Source organism: Elephas maximus, chromosome X (genome assembly GCF_024166365.1).
Source record: "Elephas maximus indicus isolate mEleMax1 chromosome X, mEleMax1 primary haplotype, whole genome shotgun sequence".
NCBI lineage: Eukaryota > Metazoa > Chordata > Mammalia > Proboscidea > Elephantidae > Elephas > Elephas maximus.
In genome coordinates, this window is record NC_064846.1 from 51,141,887 (window position 1) to 51,165,992 (window position 24,106).

General features: G+C 44.7%; 1 protein-coding gene across 2 annotated transcripts; it reads left to right on the plus strand.

Annotated features, from left to right (window-relative positions):
* The first annotated feature begins 1,257 nt into the window (after positions 1–1,257).
* On the plus strand, positions 1,258–18,530 carry RIPPLY1 (ripply transcriptional repressor 1). Of its 2 annotated transcripts, none has more exons than XM_049873162.1 (6): positions 1,258–1,535; positions 14,774–14,854; positions 15,238–15,457; positions 16,416–16,470; positions 17,088–17,152; positions 17,719–18,530. In XM_049873162.1, exons 3-6 carry the CDS (start codon positions 15,312–15,314, stop codon positions 17,972–17,974), a joined length of 522 nt encoding a protein of 173 aa, XP_049729119.1. In that variant the 5' UTR covers positions 1,258–1,535; positions 14,774–14,854; positions 15,238–15,311; the 3' UTR covers positions 17,975–18,530. The 2 variants fall into 2 exon arrangements, with proteins under 2 accessions (XP_049729119.1, XP_049729121.1); XM_049873164.1 differs by lacking the exon at positions 1,258–1,535 and adding an exon at positions 14,599–14,684.
* Positions 18,531–24,106: the final 5,576 nt, after the last annotated feature.

A 24,106-nucleotide genomic window follows, 5' to 3' on the forward strand; every position in this document is an offset into this window, starting at 1 on the left:
CCCCGGGGTCCAAAGGACGAGCTCTGCTCCCGGTGCTGCCTTCTTGGTGGTATGAGGTCCCCCACTCCCTGCTCGCTTCTCTTTTTTATATCTTAAAAGAGATTGGCTTAAGACACAATCTAATCTTGTAGATCTCAACAACATAACTGCCGGTAATCCATCTCACTAACATCATAGTGATAAGATTTACAACACACAGGAAAATCACATCAGATGACAAAATGGTGGACAATCCCACAATGATGGGAATCATGGCCTAGCCAAATTGATACACATATTTTTGGGGGACACAGTTCAATACATGACAGCCGACTCCATGCATTTGTCCAAAGTCATAGAACTGTACACCAAAAGAATGAATTTCATTCATCCTTGCCATTTTGTCACAAAGAATATTAAAAAGACGTGTATGTAAATTTAAAAAACAAATAAAATATAATAGTTATAAAATATCGAGGACACCAAAGGACTTTCATTTTTATGGGTTATATCCGTTGATATATACCATTTAGAAACTAAAACTGATAAATTTAAAAGCTATTTATTTATTACATATATGTGTTTTTTATTGTTGTAAACATATATATAACACAACATTTCCCAAGTCAACATTTTAAAAACTATTTATTTATGAATTGAAAATCACAATTATAAACCCATCATGTATTAAAATAAATAATATATATTTCAAAAAATTAGAAGAAAAATTACGTTTTTGCAAATGTCTTTAAAGAGTGGCTTAATCTTGTATTCAATTTGTTGGAATATGTTGTTTTGGTTAAGGGGTATGTGAAGAAAACCTAGCTTCAGAAAGATCTGTACTTAGAGAAAGGGGAAGTATTTAATAGCCCTTTTTTTTTTAGAAATTGTAGGTGGACTCTGGGTGATGCAGTTTGCAATCAGCTGCTAACTGAAAGGTTAGTGGTTTTAAGCCCCCAGAGCTTCATGGAAGAAGGCCTGATGCTCTGCTTCCATAAATATTACAGCCAAGAAAACCCTGTGGAGAAGTTCTACTCTGTAACATATGAGGTTGCCATGAGTCGGGGGCTGACTAGATGGCGGCCAACAACAACATGTGGAAGGCAGAATTCTAAAAATGACTCCCAAATGACCCTCACGCATGCATAATTCTCTCCCCTTTGGGTGTGGGTGTTTATGATGAGCTATGATGAGCTATCACTCCCATGATTACCCTGATGGGCCTAATCTAATCATATGAACCCTTGGCAAGAGCAGGTGGTTTTCTCCAGCTAGTGGCAGAGGAGGAAGTCAGAGAGATTCAAAGTGTGAGAAGTACTTGACATGCTAATCATTGCTGGTTTGAAGATTAAGAGGGCCATGTGAAAAGGAATGTACGCAGTCTCCAGGAGCAAAGAGTGAACTTTGACTCACAGCCAGCAGAACAACAGGGACCTAAAACCAAGAACACCAAGAAACTGCATTCTGCTACCAACTTAAATAAGTTTGGAAGTAGATCTTTCCCCACAGCCTCCAGATGGAGTCCAGCCTTGTGAGACCCTAAGCAGAGAACTCAGGTAAGCTGGACTTCGGATATACAGAAATGTGAGATAATAAATGAGTGTTATATTAATTGAGCTGCTAAGTTTGTGGCAATTTTTTAACAGAAAACGAATACATTGTGGATATTCTTCTTTGACACTACACCTAAACTTGACAAGAGGTAGTTTCTTAAGGTTTGTTTGGAATCTGAAACCATATCCATGAACGTTTTATACCCTGTTAAATTAAAATCCATTGGTTTATCTTGCACTTTGAATGGATGTTTTATCCACACATGATTTTGTAATGTTGTATATTAGTCATTTGGAAAATACTGGTTCACCCAGTTATACAGATCTTCCAAATGTTGGCTCATTTCATGATCCTATAATATCATTCTCTGAACATTCATAAATATTACCACCAATCTTATCAGTAATGTCTTTAGGATATTGCGAACCTGCCAAGCTCACAGTGGCAGATACAGTTTTCCAAAATTCTACCTTTTACTTGAAAACTTAAGTTTTAGAATTGGCAACAAATACTATCAGTTGTTTTCCTTGAGATGACAGGATCACTTTGTTCATTTTCATGAAAATTCTGGCCAAATACACAAGTACGAATAACCATAGTTTGTCAATTGTTCTTTAAAGTTTTTTTTTAAAAAAAAGTGCTCTATGAAGAATTAGCTAGTTTAGTTTGCAACTCAATTGAACAAGTTATTTTCCTCATGACAACCATCATATTTCAATACGCAGTATAAGTGCTTTATGCATCTGTCTTGGTTATCTAGTGCTGCTATAACAGAAATATCACAAGTGGATGGTTTCAACAAACAGAAGTTTATTCTCTCACAGGCCAGTAGGCTACAAGTCCAAATTCAGGGTGTCAGCTCCAGGGAAAGGCTTTCTCTGTCAGCTCTGGAGGAAGGTCCTTGTCATCAATCTTCTCTTGGTCTAGGAGCTTCTCCATGCAGGAACCTCAGGTCCAAAGGATGCACTGTGCTCCTGGCCCTGCTTTCTTGGTGAGGTCCCCATGTCTCTCTGCTCGCTTCTGTCTTTTATATATCAAAAGAGATTGGCTTAAGACACAATCTAATCTTGTAGATCTCATCAAGATAACTGCCACTAATCCATCTTATTAACATCATAGTGATAGGGCTTATAACACACAGGAAAATCACATCAGATGGCAAAATGGTGGACAATCACACAATACTGGGAATCATGGCATAGCCAAATTGATACACATATTTTGGGGGGACACAATTCAATTCACGACAGCATTCTTTTCATTTTGTCACACAGAATATTAAAAAGACATTTACTAAAGGGTTGAGATTCAATGAAAGTTCATCATTTTTACTGTTTCATCAAGGGCTTTCTTAAATGAAATTAATACATGGTGATGCAGAATAGCATGAGTATAGTTTAATGCCAGTGCCTTGATCCATGTGAAGGTGCAAGCACTTGTACCCACCATTACTTTTGCTTTATTAGTACAAATGTTAACACAGTGAAAAAGACAAGTAATTTGTTAGTATTATCATGGAAATAGTTTTAATATGACCCCCTCAAAGTGTCTCAGGGAACCCTAGAATTGGTTCCCCTGAAAGGATCTTAGACCCTCCGGGGTCTTTGGACCACAGTTTTAGGGCTGCTCATCTAGGCTGATGCTGGGAAGAGGAAGAGGCCTGGGGATGGTGGAGATGAAAGCACCTTTTGATATTAAAAAAAAAAAAAACCTTAATCCTACTTAGAAAGGCCCAATCAGTAGAGGAGGCAACTGAGAATGAAGAGGAGGAAAGAATTTCTAGGTTCTTTGCACCCAAGTACCTTTGCTGCACACCTTCCGCTGCTGACTTGCCTTGCTCCTGAGCTGTCCTACCAAGACACTAACTCTCCTCTAAATCTGTCCTCATCCCTTCCTCTTGTGGTCTTGGATTCCATGTTTTGAAAACCCAAAATTCTAACAGAGAATTCCATCCTGGCCCATGAACCTATAATAGCTGTTTGCCACCCCTTCGTGGAATCCCAAGACTCTGCTAGGCTGAATTTGTTTGTCTTTGCAGTGCAATGGATTGCTTTTATATGACCTTTCTTGCCATGGTATTGTAACTCCTACCAAATGACTGGGTGGGACTATGAAAGTGGAGAGCTTGTGGCCCACCAAGGGGATTGGAGAGCTTGCTAATAATATAAATAAGGTTCATGGCACCCTTGTGGGGGTACCATGCAAATAAAGTGTATGGAACCCTAATGAGGGGACTGGTCAGTTTTGCCATCTCGCTAGGCTTGAAATGAGCCATCCCAGGGGCAGAAAGGGAGGATCATACCACCACCAAGAAAGACGAGTCTGTAGTGGAGCATGTCCTTTTACCCCGGGATCACTGTGCTGAGAAGTTCTTGGAACCAGGAGACGGAGAGAGAGAGAGAGCTGTAACATGGAAGACGACAAGAAGCAGTGGCAGAAAAGCGATGGCAGCAGAGGGAGGAGACTGGCAGGAGACCAGGAGGAGATGGCGCATTGGGCTTCCCAGCCCATGGAGCGAGAAAGCTGAGAGCCTCCAGACACTTGGTAGAGCTACGTTTGCCTACCCACGGAGTTAGAGCTGAGCGCCTTCAGGACAAGGTTTACTGGCCAAGTGTGGTGCCTCAGGGCACTTATTGGCAGAGCTAAAAGAGCTTTGTAGCACTTGCCCGAGCAGGGCAGAGACCAGGCTGAGCGCTAGAGAGAGACCTGTCTGTGGGCATGGCCGAGAAGAGGCTGTCCTGATCGAAGAATTGTATCCTGAGTGTTCCTGAATCTGAACTGTAACCCTTTACTTCCCCAATAAACACCATAACTTAAGTATGGTCTGTGAGTTCTGTGTGGCCATTGCAATGAATTACCAAACCCAGCAGAGAAGTAGAGAGTGCCATGGGAGGAATGGTTGGTATAAGAGTTGGTTAAAAGTGTGGAGGGTTGAGGCATGTCTGACCTCCGCCTCATAGGAATCAGCCTTGCGCTGTTGATCTTGATTCTCCTTCCTTCTTGTGAAGTTAGAAGAGGTCGGACACCACTCCCACACCATTTTTACAGTCTTCTTGGACCAACTACCCTGAGTCAAATGCCATTTCATGCACATGGAATGAGTGCCTGCTGTGTACTCAGTCTTGTGCCAGGTACTGATAGGAGGGAGGAAAGATGATGACGTCATAGCCCCTTCCCTGATGACCTTGATAAAGAGGCTTGGCTCACATCTGAAAAAGTGACTAAAAAGAAGGCTAGCACTCCCTACTTTTGGGAAGGGGTTCAGATGAGAGGTCTCCGGAGGGAGGGAGATATTAGCATGGCTTGGAGGCTTCCTGGCGTGAGTGTGGGTCTGAGAAGGATCTGGAAGGGAGAGATAGAGTTTGGGTCATGGGAGAGAGAGAAGGCATTCTATACTTGCAAGAGGGGTGGAGACAAGAATGGCAGGGAAGTGTAGTGACCAGCCTGCTGGAAGTGAGGGAGAAAGCTGGGTGGAGTTGGAGGTAAGACTTAAAATATTGGGAAAATTTGTGAACGCTCAGCTTATTCCTGTCAGACATGATTTGCTAATGCAGAACGGAAGCAGAATGTGTGATCAGAACGGAAGCTATGTTTTCAAGATGCTCAATCTGGCCAAGTATGTAGAAAATGCCTGAAGGCTTGTGGGACAGAAAGAACTAACACCAACTTACTTACAGTATTTCATTTTATTCTCACTCCAGCCCTGTGAGCTGGGCACTGTTGTTCTCATTCCCAGGAAACTGAGGCTCAGATTCGTCTATGGAGTTACCCAAGGTCACCTGGATGGTATACTGCTGAGGAGGGATTCCAACCAAGGCCTAGTTCCAAAGCCAATGCTTGGAACAACCACAATATACTCAGTGATGGAAGGAAAAAAAAGAATGATCATAGTATTGATAATGGCCAACATATGCTGAGTGCCTAATACTTGTCAGGCTCTAAGCAAAATCCATACACCATTTCGTTAAATCTTCACTACAACCCTGTGAAGGTAGGGACCATTATTATCCCATTTCACAGATTGGGAAACTGAGACTTGAGACTTGAAGTCACTTGCCCAAGTCCTGAGTGCTAGAGCTGGGAGTCAAGCCCCTGTCTGTTTAACTCTAGAGGCTAAACTTTTCCACTTTAAAGCCTAGTGCAGAAATAAAGACATGAGGTGATAAGGACTTGAAGGAGAGAAGTAGCCATACCACTCTACAGCAATAGTTTGTGAGGTCTGAGTCAAGGGCTGTCATGAAGGAAGCATTGACGGGGCTGTCAGCTACCCCATTTTGCAGTCCAGGAGGTGGTGCCATTAACAGATCAGGCCCAAGCCCAGAGCACTGGTGATGACCTTGGTGAAGATTTGCTCAGGTTGGGACACCAGTCACCCACTTCCATTTGTCACTTCTGCCAGATTCCTAGCTGCACAGCAGCACATAGACCCCTAAGCGGGTTACCTGGGACAATTGCCAAGTGGAATTATTCCACACGACTTTATTCTAAAATCTCATAGGGTTCTGGAACAAACCTGTTGCTGTCAAGTTGATTCCGACTCACAGCAACCCTACAGGACAGAGTAGAACTGCTCCATAGTGTTTCCAAAGAGCAGCTGGTAGATTCGAACTGCTGACCTTTTGGTTAGCAGCTAAGCTCTTAACCACTACATCACCAGGGCTCTTCTGGAACAAAGCAGACCTGAATTCCAATTTCAGATCTGCTACTCACTAGCTGCTTAATCCTGGATAAATCACTTTATCTCTCTGTGCCTCAGTTTCCCACTCATCTTTAAATGGTAGCAATAATAGTACGTGGTTTTTTTTTTAATTTATTTATTTATTTTTTTTTACCTCATAGGATTTTTCTGAGAAGTAAATGAAATAATCAATAAAGTGCTTAGCCCAGTGCCTGGCATGTAGTAAGCATGCAATAAATATTAGCTATTATTTTTTATTATTATTGTTGTTGTTATTATTATTATTGGCATATCAGGGTCTACCTCCCAGGAAGGCATCTGCCACTAGTTACCAGTATCTGTTGCTTACTTAGGTAGGATCAGTATGCCATCAAGACCACCAAGAAAAGAGAATAGAATACACTACTGAAAATACAGCATCACTGTCACTTCCCAAGGTCTCAGGCCAGGCTGGGAAAGGAAGTTGTCTCAGGAAAAGGGCCTGGAGAGGCCTGAGTAGCCAGGGATGGACTGCATGGAAGAGGGAAGGAGCCCAGCTGAGAGTGACCTTCCCAAATACCCTCCCTCCTGCCCCTCCTCCCTCAGAGCTTTGTTTTTTTAGGTCTCTGCAGTCCAAATGAGGAGCAAATGGGGAGCTGCGAGAGGCTCTGCCAAGAGAGCCTGCACCACATGGGCCACAGCCTTGGCTCAAATGGCTGGCCAAGAGGCAGAGGGTGCAGGAGGAGAGCTGGCCCAGCAACAAACTGTTCTCCAGTGGAGATCCCCTGTCCCAGGAATCCAAAGGGCTGGATCCAAGATTTGGCACATTTGGGACATTTGGACTAGAGGATGGAGGCCCCGGTCACCATTTGCTATTTTTGCTTTCGGGACAGGCTTGGGTGGGAGAGAGAACCTTCCCTTTTCCTCCTCAGAGCAGACTCTGCCTTACTTCTTGCTTTCACCTGGCACCCTTACTGGGATTCTAGGTTTCCTGTCCCCAACCTTAGGGGCCCTGGCTGGAGAGCTAGAGGCTGGAGGGAAAGAGTAAGATCTCCTTTCAGGAGGTGAGAGCAGAAGCTATTCCAGCGGCTTTCAGTCTGGCATTCAAGATCCTTCTTCATCAGTTTCTCTATGGCCTAGGCTCTCACTGTTCCCTGGAGGGCCCACTTTCCTCACTGGCCACCAGTGGTAGTGCAGGGCAGTGCAGTGGTTGAGAGCACAGAGACTACTTTAGTTCAAATCCCAGCCTTGTCGATTCCTCAAAAAACTAAAGATAGAACCACATATGACTCCTAGGGACATTAAAGTAGTGACATGAACAAACATGCACACTTACGTTCACTGCAGCACTAGTCACAATACCAAAAAGGTGGAAACAACCTAAGTGCCCATCAACAGATGAATGGATAAGCAAAATATGGTATATACATACAATGGAGTGCTACTCAGCCGTAAAGAGCAATGAAGTACTGATGCATGTTACAACATGGATGGATCTCGAAGACACTATGCTGAGTGAAATAAGTCAATCACAAAAGGACAAGTACTGTATGACATCACTTATATGAAAAGACAAGAATAAGTAAATATATAAAGACCAATGGCTATTAGTATTTATCTGGGGCGGGAGGGGTGAAAGAGAGAGGGAATTATTCTCTGGGAAGTAGTGGGTTTATGCTTATAAAAAAAGAGTGATGGGAAAATTGGCATTGATTAAGGGTGATGGTTGCAAAACTTGATGACTGTAACTGATGTCACTAAGTTGTACACCAGAAAAAGGGCAAAATGCTATATATAATTTTACAACAACAACCAAACAAAAAAAGGGGGGGAGGCTAAAGTTGCTGATACTACTTAAGTACATCCAAACACCTCATGGAATTAGTTCTGTTGGTTTGAAGGTTTAGGGTCATGGCTTTGTAGAACTGTCCAGGCAATTGGCCTAATACTGTTTTTAGAGTTACTATTCTACTCCCTAGTTCAGCGGGAAGTATCTGGAGTCTTAAAATCTTGCAAGCAGCCATCCCAAATACAACAATTGGTCTCTGTTCACCTGGAACAGCAAAGGAAGAAAGAGACCCAGGAATCAAAGAAGGAACTGGATTGCAGGTCTAACTGCCCCATGAACTACTGCCTCCTTAGCCATGAGACCAGAAGACCTGGATGGTGCCCAGCTACTTTTACTGAATGTTCTGATCAAAGAATCAATAGATGGATCCTGCTCAAAAGGGGACAAATGCGGAACAGAATTTCAAATTTCTACAGAATCCAGACTTACTGGATCTACTGAGACTGAAGGAACCCCCAAATCTATCACTTGGAGAAAATCTTCAAACCATGAACCAACTGAAACTATCCCTTGAAGTCATTTTTAAGCTAAATGACTGTTTAGCTAAATTAATAAAGAATGCTCTCTATGGGCATTGCTCTCTTATAAAGAACTATCTACAGGTAGTGCTCAACTTATGACATATTTAAGTTATGATAAACTGCATTTACGTCCATCCTTTTTTTTGTACATCTTATTATTAGTAACATGTACTGCATACAATATTAAAATATATTGGTAAGTTTATATGTAAAGTTTCCAACCCTAAAGACAAACAACAATATGATTTATAAAGACACGGTTAATAAAAGGCAATAATAATGAAAACTGGAAAAAAAAAAAAGAGGTATTCAACTTACGTCAGAATCGACTTATGACAGAGTCATTGGAAAGGGAACGGATAAGTCAGGGACTATCTGTATACGAGATCAAATTGTCAACCGTATCTCTAAAGCATAGGTGAGAAGTTTAGGGGGTATTATGTCTAAGTTGGAGCCCTGGTTGCACAGTGGTTAAGAGCTACAGCTGCTAACCAAGAGGTTGGCAGTTCGAATCCACCAGCGATTTCTTAGAAACCCTATGGGGCAATTCTACTCTGTCCTATAGGGTCACTATGAGTCAGAATGGACTCAACAGCAACAGATTTGGTTTGGAAGTCTAAGTCAATGGTGGAAAAACAATATGGGTAGAGATAGCGAGAATGGTGACACAATGTGAAGAATGTAACCAGTGTTGAATTTTACATGTAGAAACTGATGAGTGGGTGTATGTTCTGCTGTGTATATTTTCACCAAAATGAAAATTAAAAAAAAAAAACATCCCAGCCTTGTCACTTTTAGCTCTGTGACCTTGGGGCAAGTTCTTTGATCTGTTTGTATCTCAGTTTCCCATCTACAAGATGAGACTGGTAATAGTACCTTTCTCATAGGGTTGTTTATGGAAGACTTAAATTAATACATGCAAAGTACTTAGAACAGTGCTTGGCACATAAATGTTTAACAAATGTTCTCTGCTCTTATTATCTGCTTCTGTGCCAGTTCTCCCTGCCAGGATCACATTTCCCCCTTTTCTCTACCTACTTAAACCCAGCCAAGCTCAATCTCCACCTCCTCCATGAAGTCTTCTGAGTATTACCCTTTCTCCTGATCTATATTACACCCACCAGTGAGACCAGAACCATTTTGAGAGCAAGAACTGTGACATGGATAAAAAAAAAAAAGCACTGACTAAGTGAGTTAGAGTAACATCTAGCCCCCTTAGTGCAGTGGGTTTCAAATGTTTTGACTGCAGTCCACAGTAAGAAATATATTTTACAGCATGGCCCAGTACATTCATGTATCTATCTATATCCACTACTCACTGCCGTCTAGTCATAGATACGTAGATAGCATAAGTTTCACAGAACAATACATACCCTTACTGTAAGTAATTCACTCTTATATTTGCTATTCATTTTGTTAAATGCTTCTTGCAACCCACTAAATTTATTTCAAGCCCTCCAATGGTTGTGACCCACAGCTTGAAAAATGCTGTGTCAAGAATGATCCTGAGTCTTCCCTCCTTTTGATAAACCCAATGCAGGGTGGGATTAAGACCTTCAGAGGCCCTAAACCCTGAGAAGATTGGGGTGAAAGGCTTTCAGAACGAAGATGGAGTCAAGAGGGCCTGTAACGGCGGGCATGTGGAGGGCCACTGGGGGCATAAGCCTGGAGAGGCAGGCTGGGCCCAGGCAGCAAAGGGCTTTGACTGCCACGTAAAGGAGTTTTTATTGGCAACTGGAAGTCTTTCAGTAGAGGAGGATCATGCTCAGTTCTGTATTTTAGAAAGATCAACAAGACAGCTCTAAGAAGGGTAGATTGGAAAAGTCAAGTCAAGGACAGAGAAACCTGCCAGGAGCCTGCTTCAGGCATCCAGGTAAGAGGATGGATGAGGTCATAAATGAAGAAATAGCTGGGAGAGTGGGGAGGATGGAGGAGACAAATGTGAGAAATGGTGAAGACTAAAATCAATAGGATTTGGTGGCTGAAGTTTCCAGCTTGAGTGACTAGCTCAACATGATGCTGTTATCGAGGTAGGTACAGGAGAAGTTTGTGAGGAAGAAAAACAATTCAGTTTGGGGATGTCTTTGAGATACCTATTGGAAAAATTCTAGGTTGAAAATATAGCTCCCATTATCTCATGCATTCAATAAACATTTGTGGGACTGACATAGAGGAGATAACATTTTATTTTACCAAGTAAGAACATTAAAGAAACAAAATAACATCAACACCATCATTGAAGAAAGAGAGAATATTTTACCACCAAAAAGACTGAAAGGCATAATCTGAAGGAAGAATTTATTGAAAAACTCTACTATTGATGTTTTTCTCATTTTGCTTGAACCACTGAAAATATCACTGTAGATCAGCCTGATTTGTAGAATGTAACTTGAGAACCACTGATTTTAGGAATGGGCAGAGGAAGAGGTCGGCAAAAGAGGCCAAGAGGAGTGGTTCCAGAAGTAGGAAGACAACCAGGAGAGAGAGATCATGGAGGCCAATGAGTTTCAGAAATGAGAACTTGGCCGACAGTGTCTTTTGCCACCCAGAGTTCAAAGAGATCATTGAATTTGGCAATTAGGAAGTCATTGGTGACCTATGGCAGTGCCCTTTCACTGGAATGATGGGGCTGGGGCCAAGTTGCAGTTGGTTGAGATATGAATGGGAAGTTGGGAAAAGTCTAGAGTGTAGACTCTACTTTCAATAAATTTGAGGGTAAAGGAAAGACAAGAGAGAGGGAAGGAGGGAGGGAGAGAAAGAGAAAAAGAGGTTGAGAGAGAGCGGGCAAGTTAGGAGCATAAGAGAACACATTTAGGGAGGGAGTGTGCTTGTTGTTATTGTTGTTGTTGTTGTTGTTTTGGATAACAGAAGCAGGCATTTTATAAGCTGAAAATAAAGAACTGGTATCGAGAAGCCGAACTTTCCTGAAGGGAAGAGGAAGGGCTCAGAGAAGGAGGGTGGATGAGGCCAAGGCCCAGGCAAAGCGATTAGCCTTTAACAGAGGGGCACCTTGTCCCCTGAGAAGGGAGGGCTGGAGGGGAAGGAAGTTGGAGACGCAGGCCAATTTTGGGGGGTGGGGCAGGGCACTGAGGTAATTCATGCTTGAAGGCCTCTGTTTTCTCAGGGAAATAGGGGGAGAGGTTGTTCCGTGCAGAGAGAGGGGTGGGGCAGGGACCTGGTAGGGAGCTGAAGGAAGTTTGGAACGTGGCCCAGGGAAATGTGGAGGCTGGAGCTGGGCACTTGACAAAGGAACATGCTCAAGGATGACTGAGGGGCACCAGGGCCCAGCTGAAGTTGACTGAATCTGTCTTCCCCTGTGCAAGTCTTGTCACCCTCATTAGGCTGTCAGCACCTTGAGGCAGTACCCACAGCACTTTCCTCTTTCTAGCCCATGCCCTTACTAGGCAATGCCAAGCAAAGTGGACCAGAAGAGGCACGCAAGGGTCTGGCGAAGCAGTGACTGACAAAATGCAAAAAGCACTATAGAGTTGTTAGGGAAACAGAGGCAGGATCATATTTACCCTAACAGGAAGTTCTTCATTTTGATTGACCCAGACCTTTCCTGCTACCGTGCTGTCTACTTTCTTCCTGTTCTGTGCTAAGTGCAGAGGAAAATAGCCAGACTCCCACTTTTGCCTAGCAACACCTAAAAAAAAAAAAAATAAACACTTGCAGGCCTTAAATCCTGCAGGCTGGGGGTGGGGTGGCCCACAAGAAGGGCTAATGGCTTCATGTGCCACAAGCTGAATGAGGCTGAGACAATTCTGAGGAGGCAGCAAGAAAGATCAGGTGTGTAGCCAGAACAAAGAGCCGTAGAGCGAGGACTAAAGGATTCCTGGGCTCTAGGAGAACCTGCTGGGAACTGGGTGTAAGGAGAATCCTGAGGCCTGCTGCTCAGGGCAGTCAAAGGACTGAACAACCCTAAAGATGAAGGGCTGTGGCCGAATGAACACAAGTCCAAAGTGAGAGGTGGCATGATGTCTGGCATGGCCAAGTCTAATTGGGCATGAGCCCTGGCGTCAGGAGGAGTGTTTCCCTCTTCCTTGTTTTCCCTCTTCCCTCCGGCCTATTTTCACAGACCATGACCACCTAGAGGTCACAAAGATCCTAAAATAAAAGAGTGTGAAAATAAGTCTGCTGCCAACCCTAAAGTGTCTCTTCTTTCAAATCCCATCTCCTTCCAGCCCAATGTCTTCAGCCTGGCTCCTTTCTTTCAGCCTCATTCCTCATTTTAGCCAACGTTGCAGTGTAAACAAACTTTCATCTCCTGGGGGTAAATGTAGCCTCAGAGGCTGATAGAAGCTCACACACCTCAGCAGCCCCCTCTTTCCCCCCCTCCTCAGGATTTCCTTCTTCAGGATCCAGGATCCACCTGCACTTACACAATTCAGGGACAGAGAGCTCACTCCCGTCCCAAGGCACCACATTTCACTGGGTTCATTTCACTGCATATAATAAACCTCTGTTTATTGAGGGCCAGTATAGAGCCAGGCCGTTGGTTAGGTGGTGGCAGGCTGTTAGAATGTTTTTCTTTAACTGAGCCAAAATGTGTCTCCTCATAGCTTCTACCCATGGACCCCAGTCCTGCACTTTGAAGTCACACAGAACTAGTAAAACCTCGTTGAGTCTAACTCTCAAATCTGAAAATGACTGTCAGTTGCCCCAAGAGTCTTCTGTTCTCCATGGATAAGCATATCTTTCTTTCTTTTTGTTTTTATGTGTCTTTGCTTGTGTCTGTGTGTGTCTTTACTTTTTATTACCCAAATAATGTCAGTTCATTGTGGAAATTTCTAGAAAATTTAGAAAACACAAAGAAATAAAAATCCACCATACTCCTGCTCCCAGAACCAATCACTGTAACATTCTCGTTACTTCTAGACAACCTTTCTTTCTTTTGTGTACTCTATATTCTACACTTTTTTTTTTCTTATCAAAAATTGGATCATCCCGTAAATAATAAAGTAATATTTTAGAGGCTGCTGCTTCTTTTTCTTTTTTTAACTCTTCAATATATCAAGTTTTCCCATTCTTTGACCATGCCAATTTTAACTGAAAATTTATAACCTTTCAATGATTTATTTAATCATCCTTTTAAAGTGAGACATTTAGGTTGTTTCATTTTTTCTTTGCTACAAAAAACCACAGTAGGACTGGATTTTGAAGCGTGGTGGAAGTGGAAGATAGGCAAAGAGAGAAAAGAGGAGCCCTTAAATCAAATTATTCATACTATTTGACCATCTGATTTTTTTTCCAGTTTCTGTGTTGATATTTATACTTCCTAGAACGTAATTAAGGAAACCTGGTGGCACAGTGGTTAAGCGCTCAGCTGGTAACCGAAAGGTTGCCTGGTTCGAACCCACCAGCTGCTTCGTGGGAGAAAGATGTGGCAGTCTGCTTCCATAAAGATTATAGCCTTGGAAACCCTATGGAGCCGTTCTACTCTGTCCTATAGGGTCACTATGAGTCGGAATCCACTCGATCGAAACAGGTTTGGTTTGGTTTTAGAAGATGATTGTGAGTGCTTGCTTAGTATTTGGTTGTAAGGATGTACTCTAATTAATAATGTAACTAGTCTCCTATGATTGGACATCGAGGTTATTTCTAGTTTTTGACGATTACAAACCAGGCCGCGATAAATATCCAAGAAGCTAAATCTGTGCTGGTGCTGGAAGCTGAGGTCAGGAGGAATATTTTCAAGACCTCTGAAGCATAAGGAGCCTGCCAGTAGTTGTAACTAGAAGCTTTTTTGGCAAAGGCCCAGTAGACTGGCTAAGGCCGAGGGCTGTGCTCAAGCCTCTAGTCTTGCCTGGGGTCAGTACCCATTTACCCAGCCCCAGTTACAGAGTGTTCAGGCTGGCAGGGCCCTTTGGGATCACTGGGCCAGCACCCTCATCTCACACATGAGGGAACTGAGGCCCTGGGGCCAGGGACAGTCCCCAGCAGCTTAGTGGCTGGGCAGAACTCCTCCTCCCCTGAGCACCCTGTTTCCTGGATTTGAAGCCAAGCCCTCAGGTTTGAAGTCTGACTTGGAGGCCCTGTGAAACCCTTCCTGCCCTCCTTCTCTGGACCACTCAACTGCTGAGGCTGGAGAGGGGTTTCAGTACTTTTGCAAATGAACTGACCAGTAAGGGAGGTGGGGGGTTGGAAAGAAGACTTGAGGTTTACCCAACAGGCAACTGGCCCGATCTACCCAAGAACTTTCTTTTTTCCTAGCCCAAGTGATGTGCTTAATGGCAGTCGCCCAGCATCAAGTCCACCTGGCAAATCTATTTGGGGCTTGAGCTGAAATAACATGTGAGTCCCTCTCTCTCCTCAGACATTGGGGCAGCTGTCCCTTCTGAGGCCTATCTATCCAGTCCTGTGTCCCTGACAACTTTCTGTGGTTTTGGGTACTAATGAGCTTCCCTCCTCTCCCTACTCTGGCCTTGCTACTGCTTGGGGAATTTGCACAAATGGTGTCTGATTTGTCCCTTCTGTGTTTTCCTTTCTGACTTGGAGGTAAAGAAAGCCCCTCACCCCCCACTGATACCCTGTTTATTCAACTGGGAGAGATTTCACACCCAGGAACCTAGCTACCCCTCCCTGAGCTCCTTCCCTAAATCTTCATCCCTCTCCCAGCCCCCTCCTCCCCTGAATAATTTATGAGTCCAGTCAAGGCTTATAAAAGGGTCTCCCAGGAAAGGCTAAAAGATTACAGAAGGCTCTGAGAAATAGGAGACCCCACAGCCTGCCTAGCCTTAGCACCCTAAGGATGGACCCTGCTACTCCTGTTGCTGCTGCCTCTGCCCCAGCCTTGGCCCTAGCTAAGGCCCCAGCACAGGACCCCCTGGCATTTCCTGGCCTGTTAAGCCCATTGCCCCTTCTGCTCTCTGGACAAGAAGTACACAAGAGTGAAAGGTAAGTGGAACCTGGCCTTTGATAACATGAACTCAGGCTTAGTGGAGTACTTTGGAGAGGAAGGAAAACGAGGTGTTCAGGGTACCCCTGTTCTCTATGAAGGGGGAAAGCCGAGGCCTCATAGCCCACAGAGAGTGCCCCCCTCTACATGTCTGGCTAGAATATCTCACCTGGCTTTCACCTCACAAATCTTTCTGTGTGGCAGGAAGGGACTTGGGGAGCACTACCAAAGCTGAAGGCCAAGAAGCCAGGCCCTCTTGTGCCAGGTTGCTTATCCTCTGAGGGGCACAGGGGAGGTAGCTGTGGTACTTGAGTTGAACGCTACCTAGACTTCAGAGGGGAGCCCTGGTGGCATAGTGGTTAAGTGCTATGGCTGCTAACCAAAAGGTCAGGGTGGGGGTAGGGGGGTAGAAGAGGGCCAAAGTCCAAAGAGGCTTTGACTGGGCCATTTTCTCTTTTCTGACCACACTAGAAGATTTCCATTTGCATTTTTTGACCTCTGGAAGTCTAGTGGGGAAGCAGTGGGATCAGGAATCTTTCTGGCCCAGGAAGATGGTAAGGCTCTGAGCTCTGCTCTGTGTGGGAGGAGTTAGGGGACAAGATATTTATCTACCTAAACCCCATTGATTCATTAAACATTTACTGAACAACTACAGTATACCAGGCAATGTGCTAGGTGTTGGGAATTCAGATATGATCAAACATAACTCCCTGCCTTAAGAAGCTTAAAGAGAAGTAAACAGACAGTTACAAAGCAGTGTGATAAGGACAGAACAATGGTATGATTGTTGAAGAAGAGAGGAGGGGCACTTGCCCCATCTGGGCTCAGGGGCATGAGAAAAGGCTTCTTGGAGTAGATAGCACTTGAGCCACACTTCCTGGAGGACTCTTTTGTTATCTCAGGAAGCTCAAGTTCCAGTCTCTTCTTCCACTGACTGGTCTTTCCTCTTTGTCCTAGAGGAACTTGTCTTTGGAGGCCTTGGCTGTTCCCCACAAGTGACCTCCCAAGGCAGGTGAGGAAACTGATGGAGTTGGTGAGTTTGAGCCCCCATTGCATGTGTTCAGGTGCACACACAACTGCAGGCATTCCCACTAACCATGTCTCTTCCCAGAGAGGTCCTGGCCTCGATCCAGAGCTGCAGATGTGGGAAAGCAGCTTCACAGCCTTGCTCATTTTTGATTTTCACAACATTTCTTGGAGGAGGGCAGGCCCAAGTTTCTGAGGCAATTTGAAAGAGGAAGAGGCTTAGACTCAGTAGGAAAGGGATTTGGACAGGTCTCACAGCCAGTCTGTGGTGAATCTGGTGCTAGAACCCTAGTCTCCTGGTGCTCAGCCCCAATATTCTTTCTCCTGAATCTTTGCTGCTCTAGTAGAACTCTGTGCCTCGGACAGCCTCCAAAAAGATGTTGGGACAGGGGGAAGAAAACAAACAACCCCCAGGACTCTACTTATTTTTCAATCAGAACGAAGAAAGACGCCCCATTGTTGGGGCACGGAGGGGCTGAACCCCAGCAATGTCTAAGGTCTCTTCTAGATCATCTTACCGGCAGGTTTCTGATCTCTGATATGGTGGAGGTAATTATCTGGCCATGTACTTTGAGCCAACATGCTATCTTTTGCTTTGGGCAGCACACTGGTGGGGCAACAGCTGCTGAGGTCACCAAGGCTGACTCCAAATTCCATCACCCCGTCAGGTAAGCTTCTGGCACCAAGCTCAGAACTTGACACAGACCCATTAGTTCTTTTAATCCTCAGAATAGTCCTGCGAAGCAGGAAGAGGGAGGCACTGCTATGATCCATTGTTTTATAGCCTAGGAAACTGAAGCCCAGAGGGGTTAAGTAACTTGACCAAGTTTGCCTTCCCTGGGGGCATTGTCAAGGACCCCTAAGAATGAGCCTCTATGGAGAGGTCAGTGAAGGAAGCCTTAGTAGAAAAAGGAGATGGGACACAGCACTAGAGAGTTCTTGGCCAGAGGCCTCCTGGGGTCGGGGGGCGGTGTCAGTGCCAGACTTGATGGATGCTGGGGGGCTGAGGCCTCCCACAAAGGTAGGCTTACTGGGGGCTATTTTTCTGCCGAGGGCCATTTTGTAACAATTTAGAAGGCTGTTAGTTACAAAGCTCTCTCTGTCTTCCTTCTCCTTGGACTTCATTCCTGCAGCTAAGAGAAGGAATTCAGGGGCTGGCATCCTTCTTGGCCCTATTAGCCTCTTTGCACAGATAAGACCTAAGTTCGGGGCCATTTTTCTTCTCTGTCCACAGGCTCTTCTGGCCTAAGTCTCGCTCCTTTGACTACCTGTACAGTGATGGGGAGATTCTACTGCAGAACTTCCCTGTCCAGGCAACCATCAACCTGTATGAGGATTCAGACAGTGAAGATGAGAAGGAGGAGGAAGAAGAAGAGGATGAAGAAGAGGAGGAGAAAGAGAAGGCAGAAGAGTGTGTGAGAGTGCTAGCGTCAGTACCTTGCAGGGCAACAGCTCATCCCCTTTCCTCACCTCCGACCTGTCTAAACTGAACTGGTCAGAGTCTGATGGGGTTCAATACCCCTGGCAAGGCTCCATGAGCTTTGATTAGGCAGGAGTCTCCAGGCACAGCTCCCTGGACTGAAAGTTGGGTCTTTGAGCTGCCAGCTCACCCTGGCTTTACCCTACTGTACTGAGTCCAGGCCTCTGGATATCTCATTGCCTAGGCTACTGTTGTGTTGACAATGGGAGGGTCCTAGGAACTTTGGTGGAAGAAAGAGCTGTTTTCCAAAGCCCCCAGGAGGCAGAGCAGGATAGGGCAATCTTGTGGAGAGGGAAGCAGTCACTCTTTACAGCCCTTTGACTCCCCAGCTTTCCAGGCAGCACATAATCCTGTCTCCCCATGGAAAGCCAGATGTCTGGCTTTGTCTCCGGGGGTACAAACACCAGATCTGTGCACAATTGTGGTGCCTTTCTGATGAGCCTTATAGGAAAGGAAGGGGACATCTAGTGAATCAGCCTGCTCTGGGGACCCCCCCATATTTCCTGCTATCCTCTGAGGCCTGTGTGTTGGCATGAGATGAATCAGGAGAAAAATAAACTGGATGGTGTTCACCTTTTTCCTGGAACTGCACTGATTTCTTAACTCTGCCCATGTTGTGAAGCCATGAGCAGAAGGTCAGAGCCCAGCTCAAGGCCAATTTATTGTTCTACTTGAGGTCAGTTGATAGTTTTCTCCGTGGAGATGTAGGGCTGAGGGGCCAGCATGGGGCCAGGCCCTCTCTGTCAACTTGTGAAATCAGGCTTGACTAAACTTCAAGGACAGCATGGGAAGGGAACGAAAAGGCCCCCAAAGGGCAGCTTGAAAGCTGAGAGCTGGGATAGGGGACATAAGGTGATGGTGAGAGGTGCAGCCTCGGCTGAACCTTGGAGATGAGTGTGTGTATGTGGGGAGGGAGGCTGGGAGACTACTAAGTCCTATCAATTTTACCTCCTCAGCGCCCATTGCACCTACCCCAGCTCAGGCCCTCATACCTACCCCTGACCCAATTACACCTCGACTAATTTTTCTTGCGTCCAGCATGTCCCTTCGTAATTAACCTTCCACACTGGCCACCAGATCAGACAATGTGCTGCCCCTGCTTAGTGCCCAACCATAACTTTCCCTCACCTATGGTTGTACTTAACTTTTTTTTTTAATTGGTCACAGATCCTCTTGAGAATCTATGACTCTTCTCCTCAGAAAAATACATATGTATACAGACATATAAAGTGTTATATATCCATAAAATCAAGTCCTTAAATTGGTATTATAGGCCTTCCAATCATCTGGTTCTTGTCCGTCTCTTCAGACTCATCTCTCAACACTTGAAATCTATGCTGCCTGTCCTTGAATGTGTCATGCTGTCTTATACCTGCATGTCTTTGAACATGCTATTACCTCTGTCTGGAATGCCTTTCCACTTTTGCATGCCTAGTAAACTCTCTTTTATCCAATTGAACTAGTTCAGACACCTCTCCAATGGGAAGCCTCCCTAGACCCCCAAGTGCAGGTTTGTTGTTTTTGTTAGGTGATGTCGAGTCTATTCAGACTCATAGCCACCCCATGTGACAGAGTAGAACTGCCCCATAGAGTTTTCCAGGCTAAAATCTTTAAGAGAGCAGATTGTTAGTTCTTTTCTCTGGAGGAGTTGCTGGTGCATTCAAATCTCCGACTGTTAAGTTAGCAGCCGAGTGTGTAATCATTGCACCACCAGGGCTCCTTAAGTTCAGGTTAGGTGCCCTCATACATCCAGTGCTTCCCCTATCTCCCATCTACCTCCTTTCTTAAGCAGTAAGATGGGGGCTGTGTCTGATACACCTGCGTGTCTTCATCGCACAGCAGACTGCCTAGCACAGAGGAGGTGCTCAGTAAATACTGAAAGAAAAAGATTCCCAAGTCTTCTTAAAGCAGTTCTTGGCAGAACCACCTCTATCCCCCTACCTGCTGGCTTTCATGTATCTTTCCTCAACTACCAACAGGGCAGGGCAACGTCATATTATTCAGGAGCAAAATGATGGCTTTCTTTCTTTCCTTGTTCCCTCAACTTAAGAAGGGCTGCTTCAGTTCTGAGCCCTAGTTGGGACTTCCATGAACTGGGACACAGCCTTGAGGGGGCCACCAAACTCACTGGTGCCATCTATTGGTCAAATTTAAGATTGTTCCTAAACTAAGGCTGCCAGGCAGTTGACCTGTGACCATTTTCATTCCTTTATTTCAGTCTGTGGCTCTGCTTGCAAGTAAAGTGGGATCTATCATTTGCTAGCTGTATGGCCTTGTGCAAGTTACTTATCCTATCTGAACCCCAGTCTTTTTGTCTGTAAAATGTGGATAATAATGATATCTCCTTTCAGGGTTGCGAGGAGTCAATAAAAAAAGTGTAAAGTACTTAGCACAGCCCCTGGGACATAGTAAAATCACTTGATAAATGGTAGTAGTCATAATCATAGTCGTAGTAGTAGTAATAGTAGCTGCAGTTTTTGATTTTATAGCAGAAATGAGCTTGTAGGCTACAGTCAACTAAATGACTGATTTACTCAGCTATCTCCACCTGATTTCTCTGACATCATTTGAGGGTTTACCAGTCAAAGTATCTTTATTGGTGTTTGTCCCCATTCGAAACAAATCAAAACAAACAAAAAAGAGGCCGAGTGTGGCTTCCTGGACCACTCTACATTCATAGGCTTCATGTCCCTTTTCTCTAGGACAGAACCGTTACAACTTATTTTTTTTGTGCTTTGGTAGGAAAACTTTTCTTTTGAATTAATTTGAATACAGAAGCTCAATATATAAATCAAATAAAAATGGAGTTTCTCTGGTGGAAGCCATAATGAGGACCCCAGAATTCCTACCCTGGTGTCCTCTATCTTGCAAACTCTCTCCACCCCCTTCTGTGAGGCACCTTTAGAGATCCTCAGGTTGAGGGAAAGACAATTTGGAAACTACTATCTCAAGGGTTAAATGTAGATGTATTTGAAGTCAAAGGGAGCTTAGTATTTTAACATGTCCAGTGTCCTATTTAAAATCCTTGGCTTGGGGTCCTAGGCTCCCAGCATTTCAAAGCTCAAAAATTGCTTAAGTCCTTATAAAAATACCATAGGTTAAAAAACACAGGGCTTAAAATCCTTGGAATCCCAATATCTTTGTTTTTAGGGCATCATATGGTACAGATTTACAAACCCTAAATCCCCAGAGGTTTAAAGGCCCTAAAACTCTTAACTCAGAATGAACTCTTCTCACTTCCCAAACTCCCAACCACCCCTTAATTCACACGTACAGTTGTTTAGTGGGCAGACATTTTGTCTCTCTTTCCTCCCAGTCTCCTGCCCTGAAATGGCTTGCAGTCCTCCTCCCCAAACACTGTTGCTAAGTGATTGGAATTCACTGTTCTGACTAATCAGAGCCCATTATGAGTTGTTTTGTTATGTTTTGCCTTATAGCAAATTTGTTATGTTTTGCCCTTGTAGCAAATTCAACTCCAGTGCACAAACTTAGGAGCAAATCTCTGCAAAACTCAGAGTCCTTCTTCTAGCTCCACCCCAGCACTGATGTCCCACATGTCCCCCACCCCATAGTAACAGGGAGTGAGCGCATCTGTTGAGGGCGAGGCTGCATTTGAGCTGGGCCTTGAGGTAGAGGCACAGGTAGAGATGTCGTTGCTAGGTGCCACAGAGTTGGTTCCAACTGATGGCAACCCCATGTACAACAGAACGAAACACTGCCAGCACCTGCACCATCCTCACAATTGTTATGCTTGAGCCCGTTGTTGCAGCCACTGTGTCAATCCACCTCATTGAGGGTCGTACTCTTTTTCTTTGACCCTCTACCTTACCAAACATGATGTACTTCTCCAGAGACTGGTCTCTCCTGCTAACATGTCCAAAGTTTGTGAGATGCAGTCTTGCCATCTTTGTTTCCAATGAGCATTCTGGTTGTACTTCTTCCAAGACAGGTAGAGATAGATGGAGAAAACTGTCCAGAAAAAGGCAGCAGTATGAATCATACTGTGTGCCAGGCATTAATATTGTAATGATTAATAGCTAGGCTTTGCAGGCAGATGTGTAAAAGGCATGTACCTGGGTTCAAATCCCATATCTGCTACATACTGGCTGTATCTATAGGCCCACTCACCTCCTGTGTTAAAGCTGGCTCTCTGCTCCCTCAGCCCTCTCACTGCTCCTTATACACACACACACACACACACACACACACACACACACAGAGAGACACGCATAGCCCTCCCCTCCATGCTCATTAAAGTAGTTGCCTATTCTCCTCTGTCTTTGGGCAGAGAAAGCTTCTTTCCTCACCTCAGTGGGTATTACCGCCACCCTCACCCCCACCACCCAGTTATGTATTGGGCATTTCGTCTCCTTTTTCCCTCAGTCCCCTGTTGTAAAATGGTTGCTAATCCTTCTCACCAAACAAATTCGTTAGGTGGCCTGAGTTCACTATTTTGACCTGTCACTGGCCTCATGTTGGTTAGTGTAGTTTTTGTGTACCCCTAGTTGCCAGGGCTTGTAGCAACCTCAGTGCACATACTCAAATCTAGGCGCTAAAGCCTTGCTAACTCTCAGTTTTCTCATCCACAAACAGGGATAATGAGGATAGGATTGTTGTGATTGCCATATTAGATAAAGCATGTTAGATGAATAACAAACAAGTGCCTGGCAAAGAGTGAGTATTGTCACTACCGCTTACTGAGCACTCACTCGTTGCTGAGTTTTTGCACCTGGATTTGTCTGCTTGTATAGAGGTTGCTACAGGCCCTGCCAGCTGGGGGTAAACCAGAAATACAGTAACCAACATGAGGCCACTGACAGGTCAAAACAGTGAACTTAGGCCACCATTTTACAGCAAGGGACTAAGGAGGAAAGAAGACAAAATGCTCATTAGCTGCCCAGGCAAAGGCGTAGTTGAAGGAAGGGGATGATGCATGGGGAATGCTAACACCCACTGGGGTGGGATAGGGGGCTTTCCCTGTTCAGAGGCGACTAGGCAACTGAGTGACTAGGAAGATAATAGCTATAACAGCTGATAACTATCAAATTCTTACTATGGACCTGTGCTTGGCTAGGAACCATGCATGGGTTAACATCTTTAACACAACAACCCTGAGGGATAGGTACAGTTAGGGAAACCGAAGCTTAGAGTGGTTAAAAATCTTGCCCAAAAACCATACATTTTATAATCCTTGGCACCTTCTAAGTGCCAGGCACTTTACACATATTAACTCATTTAATCCTTACAACAACCCTAAAACATAAGTACTATTATTATCCTCATTTTATAGATGAGAAAACTGAGGTTCAGAGAGGTCAAGGAATCTGCTCAATGTCACGCAATCAATATATGGCTGAGCCAAGATTTGAGAGGTTATAGTACTTGTTCAAGGTTATACCAATGGTGAGCGGTGGAGCCAGAATTCCGGTCTGATTCCAGAGTCCTGTGCTTTCTGGAGGTGGAATCAACAGGGCTCAGTAAAGGATTAAGTCTGTGGGAGAAAGGATTTCTGTTCTGACTAGAGGAAAATGAGTCAGGTTAGGAAGAACTATTGGCCAGGAAGAGCTGAGGACCGCTGAAAAGTGTCACAGAGGAAGGGGCGTTTGGGGGCCTTCTGCCAGGCAGTGGCAGGCTTTCACAGAACCTGGGCTACAGGCATGGAGCTACCAGGGGCAAGGCTGATGGATTAGGCCCTGGCTGGGAGTGCTTTGTTCTGGCTGGAAAGTTTGGGCCCAGTGGGAGAAACTGCTGAGTTCTCATGTGATGTGCCAGACACTGTGCTAGGCACGGCACATGCTTTATCCCGATCGAGCCTTGTGAAATCTCAGCAGGGTAGGGGGTGGGACCTTCATGTTTACAGATAGGAAACTGGGGCTCAGAGAGGTAAGGTGAAGGTCTGTTAACCTGTTAAAGATCACACAGCCAGTAACTAAGGAAGCTGGGAAAAGAACTCAAACAGTGTAACTACAGAGTTTGGCTCTTAACTACTAGACTCCTCCTACCCTCCTACTCATTCCCCCAGGAAGCCCTGAGAGTTGGGCATGGCAAGCAGCTCCCCCTAGCCTCCTGCATCCTACAGGGAAGGGAAGTATGTAAACTATCGTGCAAAAGTACTTCTGTACCCATACATTGGAGAAACCTG

What these genes read in the sequence shown, in the direction of transcription:
- RIPPLY1 (XM_049873162.1), top strand. Translation starts at nt 15,312, where the DNA reads ATGGACCCTGCTACTCCTGTTGCTGCTGCCTCTGCCCCAGCCTTGGCC. An exon ending in GAAGTACACAAGAGTGAAAG is followed by an intron (nt 15,458 to 16,415) that starts GTAAGTGGAACC and finishes TCTTTGTCCTAG; the next exon opens with AGGAACTTGTCTTTGGAGGC. An exon ending in AAATTCCATCACCCCGTCAG is followed by an intron (nt 17,153 to 17,718) that starts GTAAGCTTCTGG and finishes CTCTGTCCACAG; the next exon opens with GCTCTTCTGGCCTAAGTCTC.